The 18,737-nt window shown below is 30.0% G+C and overlaps 2 protein-coding genes across 5 annotated transcripts in view; one reads left to right on the forward strand and one right to left on the reverse strand.

Moving 5' to 3' along the window:
* The window catches only part of LOC113518800 (chaoptin), an 81,114-nt gene extending 70,289 nt beyond the window's left edge, over positions 1-10,825 (forward strand). For 2 of the 4 annotated variants that reach the window (XM_052898503.1, XM_052898504.1), the window contains exons 15-27: positions 37-72; positions 207-288; positions 548-713; positions 1,064-1,206; positions 1,550-1,691; positions 2,695-2,826; positions 3,457-3,654; positions 4,633-4,776; positions 5,002-5,142; positions 5,333-5,575; positions 5,963-6,195; positions 6,540-6,666; positions 6,746-10,825. In XM_052898503.1, coding sequence (XP_052754463.1) covers positions 37-72; positions 207-288; positions 548-713; positions 1,064-1,206; positions 1,550-1,691; positions 2,695-2,826; positions 3,457-3,654; positions 4,633-4,776; positions 5,002-5,142; positions 5,333-5,575; positions 5,963-6,195; positions 6,540-6,666; positions 6,746-6,850 — 1,892 coding nt within the window. In that variant the 3' untranslated portion in view covers positions 6,851-10,825. The remainder of the gene's footprint in view (positions 1-36; positions 73-206; positions 289-547; positions 714-1,063; positions 1,207-1,549; positions 1,692-2,694; positions 2,827-3,456; positions 3,655-4,632; positions 4,777-5,001; positions 5,143-5,332; positions 5,576-5,962; positions 6,196-6,539; positions 6,667-6,745) is intronic. The other 2 variants (XM_052898505.1, XM_026903795.3) reach the window with 2 other exon arrangements.
* A 6,175-nt stretch (positions 10,826-17,000) lies between these two features.
* Positions 17,001-17,960, reverse strand: LOC113518994 (sodium/potassium-transporting ATPase subunit beta-1-like). The gene has a single exon (XM_026904036.3). It carries the CDS (start codon positions 17,958-17,960, stop codon positions 17,001-17,003), a length of 960 nt encoding a protein of 319 aa, XP_026759837.2.
* Positions 17,961-18,737: the final 777 nt, after the last annotated feature.

Genomic DNA, 18,737 nt, shown 5'->3' on the forward strand with positions numbered 1-18,737 from the left:
AATTTCTTCTAATGCTTTTATCTAATTTTAACACAGGCTTGGTATCTGATGCGCCCATAGCTCTTGAACAAGGTGACTCTGAAATGTTGATATTGTGTTTGTCATTTTTTACTAGCGCTACTTTGATATTTTAAACTTAGTAATAATCTATGTGTTAAATAAGTTAACTGTGCCTAAATAATAAACATCTTTATCTATAATTACAGCTCTTGGGACAGTATCAGTGAATATAAGAGTTCTGGATTTCTCACACAATAATATAACCTATATTGCGCCATATTACTTCAGGTAATCAAATATTTCTTCTATATTTCTAGTCTTTATTACAAAAGGCAAAAATCCTAATTCTAAGGATAAAAGATACGAGTATATGATACGTGCCAGAATATTTCTAGTGATCTAACTAGTATATCTAGAAAGTTTAGACACATTTCGTGATAATATGTTTTATTTTTCATAATGGTTGTCATCAATTTGTTTGCTATTACCAATATTATAAATAAAATTAAGTGCTTCGACTGAAATTCTATTTTCTATGTATTTACAGACATGCAGATTTAACTCTATCGGAACTTTATTTATCTCACAATTTACTAAGGAACATAACCAGGGAAGTGTTCGGTTCGATGGTGATGCTTCAGTATCTCGATCTATCACATAATTATATATATCATATGGAGTTCGATTGCTTCGCCAGAGTTAAAGCTTTACAGGTAAGGTTTTTAACTTACTTTTCAAATTTAAAGTTACCTCAATTCTTTAGAGTGTCAACTTCTGATTAAATTAACTTTTTTTGAAACCCCATAAAAGTAAAATCTTCAATAATATCAATTTAATACTTTCGTTGGACATAAATAAGAACTGGATACACTATCAATGATTGAAAAAAAAATGAAATAAATAAAGGAAATAAATAAAAAAACAAATGTTATACCAGCATTAAATTATTTACATTCTGAACATTTTAGTCAATATAGCCTTTGAATAGTCTTATTATAGTTATGAACAGTGTTTGTTATCCTGTTAAAGTCTTCTTTTATTAATAAAATTATTTTTATTCTAGATTCTAGACATCTCCCATAATTACATATCGGAGATGCCGGTAGAAATATTCCACGATATGCAGTCCTTGACATCACTCGATCTATCAAACAACCGACTAAGAAATCTTGTTGACAATTTAGTTATATCGTCACTTCTTGAAAGGTAATGTATATTTGTATTGGTAGTCCAATTCTACTTACTGTTGACTTTCATTTTTATAAATCCTGACTAACAATAATATATTAATCAGTTAAATTTATTATTGATTAATGCGGTAATATTATATATATATAAAAGTTTATTGTGTTTTAAATTTGTAAATAATTTGTATAATAATACAGTATAATTTTTCAATATTTTACTTATGAATGCTATAATAGTAATTATAGAATTATTCTTTATATAAAAATGAATATTAGCTTTTTTGAAATTTCTATCTTTACTTTTAGTTAAATAGATACAGTATTGTAATGTTACATTATCTAATACGTTTTGTTTACTACAGATTGGATCTATCTGATAATTATTTATCAAGAGTTCCAACGAATGCACTGTCACCTGCAGCAGCTGCTAATCTAGTCGAATTTGATCTGAGTGGAAATACTATACCAGCTATTGGATTGTCAGACTTAGTACAAAGATACAGGGTAAGATTTTCATTATCAACTTTAATATTGACAATAAAAATTAAGAGTTGTTTTATAGCTAACAATTTAATTTGAGCTATAAGTTTTGTGATGATGTAAATATTGATATTGTTTGTGAAATTGCATTACGTTTACCTGCAAATTTAAAACATACTTGCATCGAATTATTATAGCTAAGTTAAAACTGAATTTGTACTATTTTTAAAATATTTTTAAAACGTTTCATAATAAGTAGATATTGATATTTTTACCGGATTTTGTTCTTTATATTTAATTCATATTATATTTTTTAATCTAGTTATTGTAGATGTAAGTATGTTCTAACCTCATCTAAATATTTCCTAAAGTAACCTGTGTGATTGTTTTACTAACATTATAGCAACCCTTTAAAATTGTCCAATCAATACGTGCAATATCATTTCTATAAAATTACTCATTAAAATACAATGTATTTTCGTCACTTTGTCATGAACGTAAGTTTTTTACTTTATAATAAATAATAATTCACAATTAAGTCACCATATTTTTCAATCAAAAGATTTTCTTGCAATGAATCGGCTAGTCCTTGTTACTTTAGAAATAGGCATTGGTAATATGAATACCGATCCGATATTTTATATTGGATTCCTCTGTACATTGTAACAGAAAAATGGTCATCATCCATTTCGATATCACCCATATCGATCGAATATCTATTTTCGAATATGTTAAAGGTCTGTTATCCAATATTATTTATTGGATAACAGACTTTTAACAAATTCATTATTGGACCAGTACATAGAAAGATAGATAGATACTCTTTATTGTTTCCTCCAAAAGATTACAATAGTAAACTTTATATTGATATTATATATTATATTTATATAGATATTGTATCTAAAATATATAGATATTACTGTATATTACCAACCCCGACTAACAACTCCTAGTTTAAAAATTATTAAGTACGTATTGGTTGGACCGTGTGAGTAGAGCTAGACGCTAACGTGCCCGCATGTCACAGAGCCCTGACCAGGGCGAATACTGGCCCGAGGAACCAGACTACAGCGACGAGTACATGTATCACACCGCTAGGAGAGATCACACCAGAGTGTTCCACCAAAAAAAGCAATACCCGCAGAATATACTCTACAAGGTAGATAGTTGGATGCATGGTTTTCTTAATGTAGATAGACGTAGATAGTCTAACATGTAGTCGTGTATCAAGCACTATAAATCACAGATATGGATTTAAATAGATGTTGTAAATGCATTAATGTTATGTGTAGTATTTTTTTTTTATCAAAATAAACTTAACAAGAATACTTAAATTAAATTTTACTTCGTATCCAATATTCGATATAATAATATCGAATAACAAATTAGACTATTATTAAAAACAGTTTATAATATATTCACATAATAAGAAAGGGGTGTACCATCTTTAAACAGCTCTTGTAATTAAATTAATGAAATCAGTTTTGATTTTATATAGATTCAAATTTTTACATCATCTACCTTTATCTGTATCTGTAAAAACTTTTCCATCGATTCTGTTTTTAATTTAAGTTTATTTTTACTGCATTAGTTACAATTTTTTTTAAATGATAACATATTGAAACCATTTTATGATCTATCAAATATATATCACGTTAGACTTTTTTTTTACATAATACCTCTGTTGATATCAGTTATATAATTTTATGTATATTTCAAAAGCAGTTAATTTATAATATCCTTTATAATCTTAAGATACGTGTTACGTTATCATAAAATCTACTTACAGTCATTAGCGTGGTTAGATTTATCTAACAACCACTTGGTTCGCATCGAGACTGGTTCATTTGCGGCGTTACCAAAACTTCGATGGCTGGATTTGAGTAATAATACACCATTCAACGGCGGAGAACGTGGTAGCAGTGTCTTTAAGGGATTAGAAAGAAGACTCTTGCATTTAGGACTTAAGAACGTTAGCTTAATGTCTGTAAGTATCATTAACTTTTTTAATTTTATACTTAACTAAGTAACCACTTGTTATCTTTTTGTATTCTAATATTCATTGAAACTGTGTATATTTAAAAGAAATTTCGAAAAACAAAGAAACTTTGCTTTAAGTGTGTAAATTCAAAAGGGTAGTTTATTACTTATCACAAATTTAAAACCAATTACTGTAAATACAATATTTTCTTGAACCTTTTATGTAAAATATAAAATACGAAACAAATTGATATCCCACCTAATAAAAAGTGGCAACTATCGCTTATAAAAAGAAGTAACAGCATGAGCATTATGCTTTACTATTTCTGAGGACTAAATAAGGTGTTATACCTTCATACTCTCTAATTTCACTGCAATGTCACACCATTCAAACTGAAACAGCCATTTAAATATAACTACTTCATGACAAAAATACAAGTTGTATAGAAGTAGCCATGCAGATTACTTTTGTATAAATTCATCATATATTAAATGGCAATCCAAGAGAAGAAAACTGGAAATAAAACGGGGTCTTTATAAAACAAGATTACCAGATACCAGAAGAAGACTTTGTACAAAAGTCGATTACTTGGGTACCTCTGTCACATTCGTGTTTCAACCGTGAAGCAGTTGTGTCTGCATGGCTGTGTTTCAGTTTGAAGGGTGGGATATGGCGTGAATTTACTGGGTACGGAGGAATAACACCTGAGTCCTCAGGAATGGCAACGCATGGGGGGTATCATGGGCGAAACATTATACTCTGTTATGTCCATAGTACTGCTCATCTCTATAGGCGACGGTTACCACTTTCTATCAGGTGGGCCGTCAGCTTGTTTGCCATTTTAAGTTGTATAAAAAAAATATCTTTAAAGACTCATTAATATATAAAATTAATCTGTAGAATAGGCTAAAATAGTAAAATTAATTATTTATTTAATTTTTTTAATGTGCGAACCTTAATATTATTTACACATGTCTGCTTCAGGTGCCTTCGTTGCCTTTAACAAAGTTGAAGAGTCTCGATCTATCGTATAACAATCTGCCATCAATCCCACCGGATTCTACAGCTAATCTCACTCGTCTAAGAGTCTTGGATCTTTCATACAATGACCTCACTACTGTTCCAGTTGTAAGCTTTCTTTTTATTATTCATTTATATTTTATTATTATAAAAGTCATTGTAATAAAATGTAAATAATTTATTATTTTCCTATTTAGCTCAATTATATTTTAATCTAATTCTAGTAATCTTATTAGCAGTATGAAAAAAAGTATTTTAAATTATGAATAAAAACATTTATTTGTATCTCTAATAATGACTTGAATGTCAATAATTTGCATGATTATTTTACAGGCAACACATTCTCTTACGGATTTACGATGGCTATCATTATCTGGGAATCCTATAACAGCACTGATGAATACCAGCTTATATGGAATATCAACAAGACTCGAATACCTCGACGTTACGAAACTTCGTGTGAAAATTCTTGAGGTAAGTTTTTTCATCCCTTGTTTCATTCCTTATGCGGACTATGTTCAACAATATACAATTAACGGTAAAATTATGAATCTAAGATATGTTTTGTAATCTGCTCTTTCTGAATACAACCTGTTTATTGTATCAAATAACTAACGTGATATTCATGTATCAAGTAATTAAAATAATTTTAATACTTTTCCAGCATGGTGTCTTCAGTAAAATGTTGGGGTTAAGAACCCTAAAAATCACTGCATTCTCCACAGTTAGAGAATTCAATGTACCAAGAATGCTGAGTTACAATGCAGCTTTAGAAAATTTATTAATAGATATTGACTACGGAGGCGTGGAGTTTGGAAGGGAGTTGCAAGCCCAGTTGCCCTGCAAGCTAAATAATATTACTATAACTGGTCGTACACTTAAATATCTTTCTCCATATTTGTTACTTGTGAGTACATATTTATATTTTTAACTCAATTTTGCACTTTTATAATTAATTTCCATCTTTCTCTCTCTTATAGTGTTAGACTGTAGAAAAACTACTAGATTTACTATTACAAAATTGTGATAATGTCTTGAAATATCAAGATATATTTATTCAAAATATGTAATAGCTTTTTTTAAAACTCCGTAATTTTAACGCTGTTATGAAAGAATCTTTATCAACTTCATCAAATACAACTGTATAATCTTGTGTTGAACTTATGAGAACACTTTTTTAGTTTTGTTACTTATCTAAGATAATATGTGAAATGAGTATAAAGAAATAATATTAGATACTGATGAAAATTATAATTTGTAACTTAATATTAATATTGTCTGTGTTCCATTTCAGGGTGTTCATGCAAAGCATCTTAGGTTAACCGTTTACAACACCAGTATAGAAGATATAACCAGTGAAGTGTTCTTTAGTCCGGGTCGTGTAAGAAGACTGACTTTAGACGTCAGATCGAATTATTTGACGAAAATCGCTAATCCGAGCCAGAGGGCGTGGCCTGGAGCGAATGGTTTATTCTTAGAAGATATTCTTGTTGCTGGAAATCCCTTGGTTTGCGACTGTGGAATAGGGTAATGTGGATTTGTTACATTTAAGTTGTATGAATAATCACAATTACTTATATCAAGATTAATTAAGGCAAATAATTTAATAAATTTAAATCTATAATTTTACTTGCTTACTGCATTTAAAGAATTACAACAGTAAAAACAGAAAATAAATTAAAGAACATGTCTATAGTAAATTGATCATTTCCAGATATTAAAGACTTGCAAATTACTTTTAATATTGTCATATATACTATTTATTTTAAATTAAATAAATGCTTGTTTACTAAAGAAATTGTATATTATGTAATGTTATATGTATTTTTTTAAATATATGAAAACAAATCCAATTTATTTTTAAATCACAGATGGATTGAACCTTGGGACCGAAAGAGAAGACAATATATATGCAGTAGTCCATTCAACTGCGTCGCAACGCGAGACGATGTCAGATTTGCAACATGTCCTTATTATGATAACAGAACTCTAAATGAAGTAAGTTTAAATTTTAATTTACTAATCATTAGGAAAATAATTAAGGATGATTACAATATAATATGTTACATTTTTTCAGATTCTGATACGCGATCTAGATTGCAGTTGGAATCGAGGATTCTTAAGTTCACCAAATATATTAATAATTTTAGGAATGACCGTTTTAACGTGCCTATATATTTGAGGTTTATTTTGGCTACTTGGGGTATATGAAGAATTCCATCTAATTTTGGCAAGAATATACAATTTTTAGAGTCTTTATCAGATCGATTAAGACTAAATTCTTTCCATAAAGGATTGCGAAAGAAAGACTTATTGAAATAAAAATTAGGAATGCTGTTCTATTAGATGGCAAATGTATAAATATTTGTACATATACGAGAAGTTACAAGTAAAATAAAGTCTTATATGACCAACTGACGAAGAAAAATCGAGTGAGACACTAAATTATTTATCCAAGAGTATGGTACCTGCGTATGTGGCTTAAAACTGCATAGTAGATAGTCTTGGGGCATTCCTAAACAGCCAAATCCTAATTAAGTGGTAGAATTTTGGACAATGATCCCCAAGGCCAGGTGTGTGTTTAAATGGAGCTTTCATTATGAACTATTAAAAGTGACTTTTATATTAAGAGATTGCATACAAGTTTAGTGAAGCCTATTAAAATGTGATTTATCGTTTTAACTGAAAAGCAGAATGGTGATCTCAAGGGATTGAATCAGGAGTTGTTAACGTTTATATTATTCTTTATCTTCCTATGCACATTGTGTTCCCACAAATATCAATTTGCATATTTTAGATTAATAATTGATTTCCGCGTTTCACGCATTTCGTGCACTGCCTTACAAAACGTTTTTTGTTAATATTGAATACAATTAATGTTATGTCCAGCTGTTTATGATGTGTTCTGAAATCGAAAATTAGTCGAGGGTTAATAGTAATAACTATGTGTGGAAGTGCACTTAATGTGTTTTAGAAATTGCATTTACGTCGATTTATAAGATAAGTTCACACGAAAGCAATGACTTAATTACGATCGTCTAAGTAGACTGCATTCGCTCGAATGATATGTGTTCGTCCATTATTAATATTAATGATATTATTTATAGATGTATTCATTTGTGTAATAGAAGACTTTAGCTGTAGATTAATAAGATCGTCTCTAACATTTTCTGTGTAATGATCATCATTAGTTTTTTCATCGTCCATATTCTTTTAAACAGATTGAATCATTATAAACGTATATATTACAGCGACATCATTATATCTACGTAAATTACTCAATAGTTTGAATTTATATACTCCTTTGTACAATACAGATTTTCTGATACGATTCATTGTTCATATTTATCATATTCAGAGTAACTATCTTTAATAAAAACGCTTAATCCTATACTATATTAGACTCTAATATTTTCATTGTTTAGCTGTTTACAAATTCTATCTGGTTACCTTGTTGGATAAACATATTTTATTACATATGTCTATAAATGTGTCAGTAGCTATTACTATGTCTACGGAGCATGCTGTAAAATATACATATGTCGACGTACGTATATTTAATAGGATTTTATCGACTGAATTTAAGTGTTTCAAGCTATATCGCTGGTAATATTGTTAAGAATAATGTTCGTATCGTATGATGTCCAATGTGGCTTATTTTATTATGTACTTTTTTTACATATTTTGCTTGATATATGTTTTATTTATGTATTTTTTTATTTTGTTTAGCGTGTTAATTTTTAGTACTGTAGACTCTTTGATTATGCAGTTTATTAACATATGTTAGTATTAAACTCGATACATTTGCAATGATTGAATTAAATAAATACCTCTTCTTCAGTGGTCCAGATTGATGTGGTTTCAGGCCTAATTGTTAATTTTTGTTTTCAATGCCATTTAAAAAGCTATTATTTGTTATTTACTTTTATATATTTATTTCGTTAGATATATCAAAAAAGTTTGCATTTTATAATTCTAATTTGATTTACCTATATTATTATTATTGATTTTAAATAGTGATTTTATTTCAATTACTCGTACTTATTGTTTATTCGATTTTCAACTATTATGCTTATCTTTACTGGGTTTTAACTTTTACGTGCTATCTTTAAGAATGGTGTTGAAAACAAATTTATATTGTTGCAACAATGAATATATTTTGTGATATATATTACTCTAAACCTTCTATTTTTATATAAAGCCTACAAATAAATATAGCAGATCAGAACGGGAATTGTGTAAGTAGCGAAAGCAAGTATCACTAACAATTATTGCTTCTTTACATTGTTAAATAAATATTAGAAATTGTCGTGAAGTAAAATGAAAATTGTTTAGATGTGGTATTTTCATGTTATCGACGACTATTTCCAAATTATAAATATTATAATAAATAATGGTATTAAATATGAATCGTTACTTTAGCAACTTGATAGATCAAATAGAGTAAATTTAAAATCAACTGCAGATGATTCAAATCATCGGTATCCGCATACCGTAAATACACTCAAAATTGATAAAAGTTATCAAACTTTATAACAAAACAATTCAAAAATATGCATTATTGTGAAAAAAAAATATAAACTAAAAATAAGTGACAATCAGTGCTTCTTAAATTGGATTTAGGTTAAGTACTCGTATCTTCTGCTTTATCTGGTTTTACCATAATACACCAATTTCTACGTAGTATCTACGTAGTAGTATTTTTTTCTCCAAGTATATAATACAAGTAAGCTAAACTTTTTTACCTAAGTTCTATTGTTAATCTGGTTTGCCAGAAAAAATATGAAAATCCATTTAATTTTTATGTGTATGTACCACGTCAAATCAGAAGTAAAAATCTTCGATCATGAATACCAATTTGATAATACATCATACAATTACTAACTAAAACAGAATGCAAAGATAGTCTTCTCAGACCATAGTATTGAAAAAAATAACCTAATATTGTAACACGCAGTTTTATTTACAATAACGATGCTTTATTAAGTAAGCAGTTTGTTTAAGTCGTGAAATAGAACAAAGTAATTCAAACTAAGACCCCACTTTGCAGATGAGACGATATTCCCTCTGTGACGCTTTGATCGGACTTCGCATAGTATTTATGATCGAAGTTGTTAAAAATATCGCTTTTATATCACAATGTCAATTGTCAAAATAAAATGTTGACTCAAAAGAAACAATGGAAATAAAAATTAGAAATAGTTACCTGTGTAATAATTTTCTCTAGAATTTTATTATAAATTAGACCTGATTAGAGCTTACTATTTTCCATAGTCACTAATTGTACTTGTATATTTTTATTAAGGAACAAATCAAGAGAAGAATTTGAAATGCAGTAGCAATCTTAACATTCCTGCGTCGCTTATTCATTATAATATTCTTGGCCTATATTTTATCGATTCTCTGCAAGGTCCCAATGTGATAGACATAGCTAGTGCCAATAAATTTATAATAGAATAGTACACAAACAATATGAATGATTCTTAGGTAAGAATAAATATCTAATTATATCCAGAAGCGTTAAGGACGTTTGAAGGGTTGGCTTAACGATAAATAATGGACAGGGTGTGTTTAATGAATTATGGTTATGGAATATGTCCTCTATTATCCATATATTATTATTGAAGTAACAAAGAAACATTTATTAATTCAACTATGTTTTATTTTTAAAATTAACTTTTTAAAAGACGTGAATATATGTATTATGGTAATAAAATCCCTAAACAACATTCGCATTAATTTATTTTCATTTATTGCATACCTAGAGATCATTTTATTTTATTTTTAAGACAATTTTTTTATTTTGTAAATTTTCTAAACATATTTCTTACTTATTTAAAATCATTGTCAATGACGTGAAAGTTATATACGATATTTTTCACTTGCCAGTATATAATTAGATATTTGATTCTTATTAATTTAATCTTTTAATATTATTACACTGTACATATATACTGTATAGATTTTAAATATCAATTCAATTGAAAAACTAAATAATAATTATGTTATGACTATGCAGACTTCTTAACTTTATTTATGAGAGGTTGGACAATGGAATGTTTTGTCTTCACTACTTAATATATAATTAAAATAGTGTGAAAAAAAAATTAATAGGTAATCATTGAATTATTAGATTATCAATAAATTATTGCAAATATCAATGTATTTGTTTGTTACATCCCTTCTCTAACTAAAGTACTATAGGAAATAGCAAATAAAGTGATCATTGTAATGGAAAATTGCAACTACCGCCTATATATAATTATAAAAAATACAATTAATATTATAAAATCTATTGTGTCATCCATAGCACTTCTCCTCTAGAAATTGGTTAGACAATTTCTTGAAGGAATTTTTGATGACTAGCATTCTCATTTCTAGCAATGTACCCTATCAAATTGACTTCCACGAGCCCCCCTGGAAACCATTGCAGTTGATTCTTGATGAATAACAGACCTAATTTCATTGTTACTTATTACCCCTTACTGCCTCTGGTAAGTGATAAGCATTAGGGGGAAGCGATTTTTAGTAATGCAGTCTAACAGTACCATTACCTATCAGGTGGACCTCCACGCACCACCCCTACGTTTTGCCCTGGAAACCATCGTGATTATTTTTTATCTGAAAAAAATAATCTGCTTACCTTATCATCTCTTACTGGTGCCCCGCCAGAGCACACCGATAGCGCAGACGGAGTTACCATTGCATTCTCACTGATTAAAAATTTTAATTGTAGACACTTAACAATTCATTTTCATAAATAAAAAAAAAAACATTAGCTAACTAACAGTGTTTCTGTCATCCTGTGATCGTACCAAAAACCGTATGTCCTTAATATTTTTTTTTCTCGTCCTGAATGTGCAATCCCTACTTCTTTCCTATAATATTATTAATGTAAAAGTGAGTTTGATTGTTTTTTTTTTTTATTATTATTTCTGCCGTTCCACTGCTGGACATAAGCCATCCCCATAAGAGAAGTTTTACCAGAAATTGGCACGCTTGTTAGACGGGTTGGCATCCGCAATTAGTCTTTTAGAGATGTGTTAAGAGGAACGCGGCTGCCTATCTCTCACTCCTTGTTTATTTTATTACCTCTTAATTCTTTAATAATTTAACCAATTGTAATGAAACTTTAGACTAGGATTTTATCCTGATCAGTGAATCTATCCCGGTTACGTGGACGAAGTAGCCAGTAAAAAGTTTGTATAAAAATGAAAGCGCAAAATTAGAAAAGCTATCAAGCAGCTATTTCATCTCTGACCCCATTGAGACAATTTCATTTGTCGCTATAATGATCTCGTTGTCACCAGTAATTGAATGAGATGCCCGCTGCGCGCCGAATTGGATGGGACCATGATACCACACAACATCGTAATATTCTCGCCTCGTTATTACAAACTGTAGTTGTAAGTCATTCTGTTTGTGACGTAAGCTAATAAGAATGATACAGGTTTTTTTTTTGTGTGATAGGTTTACGGCTTTGGCTAAAGTCTTTAACCGTTAGCCCATCTTTAATTTCTTTAATTACTTTCATTCCATCGAATATTTTTCTTGAAAAATCTGTATAATTGAATTTATCTTGACGTAATTATAGTGTTTGAATAGTGTGGGTGGGTAGAGGATAAATTCATAGATAATTGGGTATGTATCAGTGTTTTAAAGAATATATGGCAGGAGGCGGGATATCTCTTTAATTTTATATAAACTTATTAAGCCATCTATTAATAATACAGATGACGAGAGTAGTCTTGTTATTGTATGCAACTTAGAATGGCAAGCAAGCTGATGGCCCACCTGATAGAAAGTGGTAACAATCGTCTATAGATTTGAACAGTAACCATGGGCATAATACATAGAGTATACTGTGACGCGTATTACATCTTTAATGTTGTTATTCCTGTGTTATAAATAGTGTGGTCGCTTTTGAAATCTTATTCTCCAAACCTCCTTATTATGTATTGTTCAGATTATTCTCAGATCCTCTCCCATCTTCTTTGTCATTAGATATTTGAAACTTTGCAATATCTTAATTAGAAATATTATTCCTTACAATTTTTTTATTATTACAGTTTTGCAAATTGATTCAAACTCTGACTTTTATTACAGAAAATTTTATCAATTAAAAAAGAGAGTTCTTTTACCCTGACAAATAAGGTTGGAGTCAAAATTCCAAAAAATTTAAACAAATTTAGAATGTAATCTACAATAAGTTTTGCAGTATCTTTATATTGTGTTTATTATCTATCTTAAATTTATTTTCATGTAATTACAAAATTTATTTATTTATTTAGGTTCACCAACATTGTTCCCACGAGATAGTGAAAGTATTTATACAATAATGGAGCTTAGAACTAAGTGTAATATTTTTTATAGGAAAACACTGCATATACTGATAGTAACAATTAGTACGAAGAAAAACAAATATATACAGCTTATAAAATCAAATATAATAGCAATTCATTGTATACGTAACACACATGTACGAGATTATGGGCACAGATAAATAAAAATATATTTTCAATATTAAAAAATAACAAGCGCCTATAGATCTTACGCAAAATGTTCTGTACATATAATATGAGTAGGTAAATCGCACATTATTGCTCTGATCCCATCCCTTATCTGAGTCCTTTCTATACCAATCGTACCAAAACATTGCCAATGTTCAGAATGGGCGCTTTAATTAATTCTCAAGGCGGGTTCAGACCGAACCTGCTTTTGTTTGTAACCGACCCTAATACATTAATAAGAACAATACCTTAAACAAAAATATTATTGCCAAGATTCTATCGGCAAGAGAGGAGAGATAGCTGAGAGGCTTCTAGAAATAATAATATAATAACAAACAAAAGTACATAGTGATACAATAGCCAACTATGTGTATCACTATGTACTTGTCTTTAAAATGCTTCATTTTACCTTTCTCTATTTTTATTTTAGACACGTTTGGGTTCGACCACTGACGAAGTCCCCTTCAATACCCTTTATCTTATCTATCAACAGAATTCTCTAGTAGATAACAGACCATTTGGCTAAAATAACATCTACTATAGGATTTCCTGATGACCTGTAGCAGCGTCCCTTTTAAAACATCTCTAAAAGCCCAACTGCGGTTGCCAACTTGCCTGCCAAGCGTGGCAACTACTGGTAAAACTCCCCTTATGAGGAAGGCTTATGTCCAGTAGTGGGCAGTTAACGGCTAAAATAATACTGTAATAATAGGATTTCCTATTTCTTTTCCCCTCGTTGGATTAGACAATGGTAATTATTGATCTTTGAAAATAGTTACAATTACTTATTTATATAAGGATATTTCAAACTCTTACGTACGGTATATATTTTAATCTTCTCTTAAAATTTTCAATCAAGAAGAACAGATATGAAAATCGACCGTTGCTTTTTTTTAAATCATCACTTTATCTAAAACTACTTTTATATTCTATTTTAAAAATTAAGAATCCTAATAACATATATAATCATATATAAATGGCTAAATGAACGAATTGAAAAGATATTTGGCATTTCTACTATATCCTGGTTAAACATCCTCACTAATATTAAAATCATGAAATAAAATGTTTTGGTACCTCTTAGCACTTAACGACTCGGCCAACGGTCACGAAATTGGCATGCATATAAAACTTAAGACGACGAAGTTAATAGAGGAAGAAAAATAATCTATACATATAATATAATCGTAATTGGTCGATGTCTGTACATGGACGATATATAAAAAACACTACTATATTGGCTTTATGAACGCAATAGAACGCAAAACAGTGATTCTTAGAATTTTCATCTATTTGTCTGTACGTTTGTGCATGCTAATTTCAGAAACGGCTTAACTGATTTGAATGCGGTTTTCACTTATATGTTGCGGTTTGTTCCACTTAACATTTAGTGTTATATTATTTTATTTCAATCGGTTCAAAAATGAAAAAGTTATATTAATCTAAAGAATCACATATAAAATGCTTTTAAATAACAGATCAGTTGAATTGGCTGAAACTTTATGAAGGTATTAGATACGTAGTTATCATTTAAGTATATTATACAATATAAGACCGGATTCATGGGACCGGATATATACGGAAACTACAAAGAAGCGGGCAACGCCGCGAAAAAGGGCTAGTTGATAATAAATTTGAAAAACAAACAAAAATAGATCCCAGTCTTGAGTTAAGTCTAGTATTTTTTTTCATACATAAGTTCAGCCATGACACTTTAGTTAAAGAACCATTTACATATTTATATAACTCGAATAACGATAAAGCCTAAAGGGGCTGACCTTAAGTGCTTGAACCGTATACATTTTTGCGACGAGATGACATCATTTTGTTGTGTCCGCAGACCGCAGTGAGACCTAATGCTATTTCCTTGTCATATCCGCTAAACTTTATGGTGTTTACGTAGTAATCCAAAAATTTCAGTGGCCGAAAAATGCCAAACATATTGAAAGACATTTGTTTATTAAAAAATAAAGCCAGTCAGGTGCGAATTGTAGTCACGCGCCGAGGGTTATGTACATAAATTTTTTTTTATTATTATTTTAACCGTTAACTGTCCACTGCTGGACATAAGCCCTCCCCATAAGGGGAGTTTTGCCAGTAGTTGCCGCACTTGGCATGCGGGTTGGCAATCGCAGTTAAGCTTTTAGAGATGTTTTAAGAGGGACGATTTTTTTGATGAGATGGTTTTTTCTCATATTTTCTATCATAAGTCAAAAATTATACAATACAAAAATAAAGAATAATTAGTTTTAAAATATACAAATAATGTCCTTTCTATATTTTCTATTTAGACTAGGAGGTCAATTTTGAAATTCTGAGTATCCCTTTTGGACTCCGTAGTAAAGAAAATATACCTATATTATTTCAAATTCAAATTCAGTCAAACTGAATTTAAATAAATTCATAAGAGTCGCAAAATCCATTCATGTTCGCAAAAACTTCGATAGGTTTTTAGTGAAAATTTAAAAGACGTAACTAGACATTTAATATTTAGTAATTATATAATAATTGAATAAATGTATCGGGATGTATTTACAAGTACTACTTTATAGGTATGTAGCATTATATGCAATACAAGTCTAATAGAAAAATATCTATCCATCACTATACATTTCCAATATAGACGGGCCCCTGATAACTACAGAGTCTTTATAAAATTTCTATACAAAATTCAATGTCACTGCGATTAATGGCGGATCTCACTACACTGGACAGTTTATTTCGTGTTCATATTATTAGATCCCACAGAATCGTATTTGGATTTATTGGTTTTAATAACAATACTCTATCTGATATCCCACTGATCCTACTAAAATTATTAATATAATAGATTGTGAAGATATTTGGGAATATTTTAGGATTTGTAATTACGTTCTTCTGTTTCATTTTTTGGTTATTTTATATTTATATATAACTTTTTACTATGCCATGCCCTGCCATGCCGTTAACTGTCCATTGCTGAACCTAGGCCTCCCCGATAAGAAGGGGGTTTTGCCCGTAGTTGCCACGCTTGGCAGGCGGGTTGACAAACGCAATTAGACCTTGGTGATATTTTAAGAGGGTGCATATTCGTCTAACATTAATTTGCCTTAGTCGTCCTAAGGGATGAACACCTAAATGAAAGGAACACAGACGGCATAGAATGCACAGCATTTTTACTATAATTGTATATTATTTCCTGTATGGAAACTAGGATGAAGATATACTTACACTTTGTAAAGTGTAACAGAAAGAAACAATTGCCTTTTAAAGCTGCGTAAAAAAATAAGCAATAATACAACTTCACTAAGCATTACTTGAAAGGAGAAATTCTAAAACGAGCAAAGATATAGATAACAAAAATCCGTTACATATGACGGAATATCGAAAAATTTATCGTTCATAGTCAAACAAGCATTCATGTGTGTTCACGTGGATACAGAAAAATTCCATTCTACCTTTTCAAACATTTTTTAATAATCAACGTAAACCGGACGGATACAGTATTGCGCGAAAAAATGAAAGGTTCAAAAATTGTTCCCATATTTCTATCAATGTTTCATAAAGAAATGAACTAAAAAAAATATTTTCTGAATATTTTCACTGAATATCGGATCACTATACCTTTTATATTATACCGTACATAAATAGGAATTGAACGATATATTTACTTTAAATAATCCAAAGTTACATAAAAATACTAAGATTATTTTTTGTATCATATCAACGTTAAGGACAAGTAAAAAATTTAAAAAAAATACATAATTGTAACATCTGATATAATCGCTGCATTATTATATAATTATTATTAAAAACACTGCATTATATACTAAAATTATTCTTCTACTGAATTTCTGTCCTAATATCAGGAGCCACATACAATATAAAATCAACGGACGAGGGTCCTTTGTCATACCAAAGCTTGCACTCAATTGCTAACGAAATACCAACTGTAAAATTAGATATTTGCACAGCAACTAGAGGAGACTTGCTTTGCATATCTAAAGGGAATATATCTGGGTCAAATCCCGGGGGATCTGGGTAATATTTTATATGTCCAACATGCTCTTTATCGTACGAATGAAATCCGGTGCAGTGAAGCCATAACATCTTTTTATCTGACCTCAGCCATTTCTTCACTTCGGTTGGAGCGTTATTAGCTCGGGCCGAGTTAGGTTCTAAAGGATTTCCTTTCCATTTTAATTGTTTATTTATTTTTATAATAATGCACGGTTGATCACCGAAACCATATGGAGGATATGCACAAGGGCCCAAATCAGTATTATTGAGTTCCCTTTTCCTTCGATTCTTTTGTAGCAATCTATCGAGAGCGCTGGTATACTTCTGATAGTCCTCTGACTTTCCACTTCTGTACCAAATTAAAGGGACACCGTTTACTGAGGCAGGAGTGGCTGATAATCCTATACCATTTTCCCCGTAAGTCAGTAGCTCTGCTTTATCGACTGTTTGATAATTAGAAGTGTATTTGAGAGCTGTTAAACTTCCAAAAAGAAATATCAACGTATACGTACTCAAGAACAAAATGTACATGATGGAATAACACACTATTGCCAGCCAACTTTTACAGGTTCGTCCACAAAATGTTTTATTCTCTCTATTGTAAAGATATTTTAAACACTTTCTTCTCTTTGGTTTTGCTGGAGTAACCTCCGTTGGCAGATGAACAGGTTCTTTGGAAGTTGTAGCCACTTGGATTGCTGGTATATCTCTGCCACCTACTTTTAGGGGCGACAAGCTTTTTTTCATGTCCGAACGTTTCTTTCCTTTCGACTTCGGAACCATATTTTGATTTTCTATTTGATATTCTTAAAAATAAATGAAATCTAACTCTAGATATCACAATGACAATAAAATTGACAATATTTTTTTTAATCACTGTGGCTAAGACTTTATAATTAGTATTATAATTTCATAGATAATTTTTATATTACATCTCCCATATCTAGACCTACAAAATTTTTTATCGTGCCTCCTACCAAATTGTTTATAATTACTCCTCTCCATCCAAAGGTTGCCTGGAAGAGATCGCTCTTAGCGATAAGGTCGCCCATTGTTTTCTCATTGTGATTATTTCTTGTAATTATTTATATTTATAATAAGTTTACTATTGTAATCTTTTGGAGGAAACAATAAAGAGTATCTATCTATCTATCTATCTATAATTTCATAGATATCAAATACATAGATTATGAATAACTTGCGGTCTGGATTCTACGCATCAACGTCACAAATAATTATGATACCTAATAGTTATTTGTTTTATTTTCGTGGATTAAAATAGTTTCTTTCACTTCTTTCTACAGCTTTTTCTAATTCAATTAGACAATCTTTTATTTCTTGATTTATTTTATTCCTTTCAACTATTCAACTTGTATTTTTATCGTAAATTGAAAATTTATAGGTCATGAAATAAAAGAGTTGCCACATCAAAGGTTGACCTATCGCTGTAACCTGTAATTTACTAGAAATAATGTTCTTTTTCGGGCTTTGATGGCTATTGCTTCGGTCGACACAACGTATAAACGTAGGCATTTATGCGTAGAGACTACAGCTATATTC

Source organism: Galleria mellonella, unplaced genomic scaffold (genome assembly GCF_026898425.1).
Source record: "Galleria mellonella isolate WM207_F2 unplaced genomic scaffold, CSIRO_AGI_GalMel_v1 utg44, whole genome shotgun sequence".
In the NCBI taxonomy this organism is placed as follows: Eukaryota; Metazoa; Arthropoda; class Insecta; order Lepidoptera; family Pyralidae; genus Galleria; species Galleria mellonella.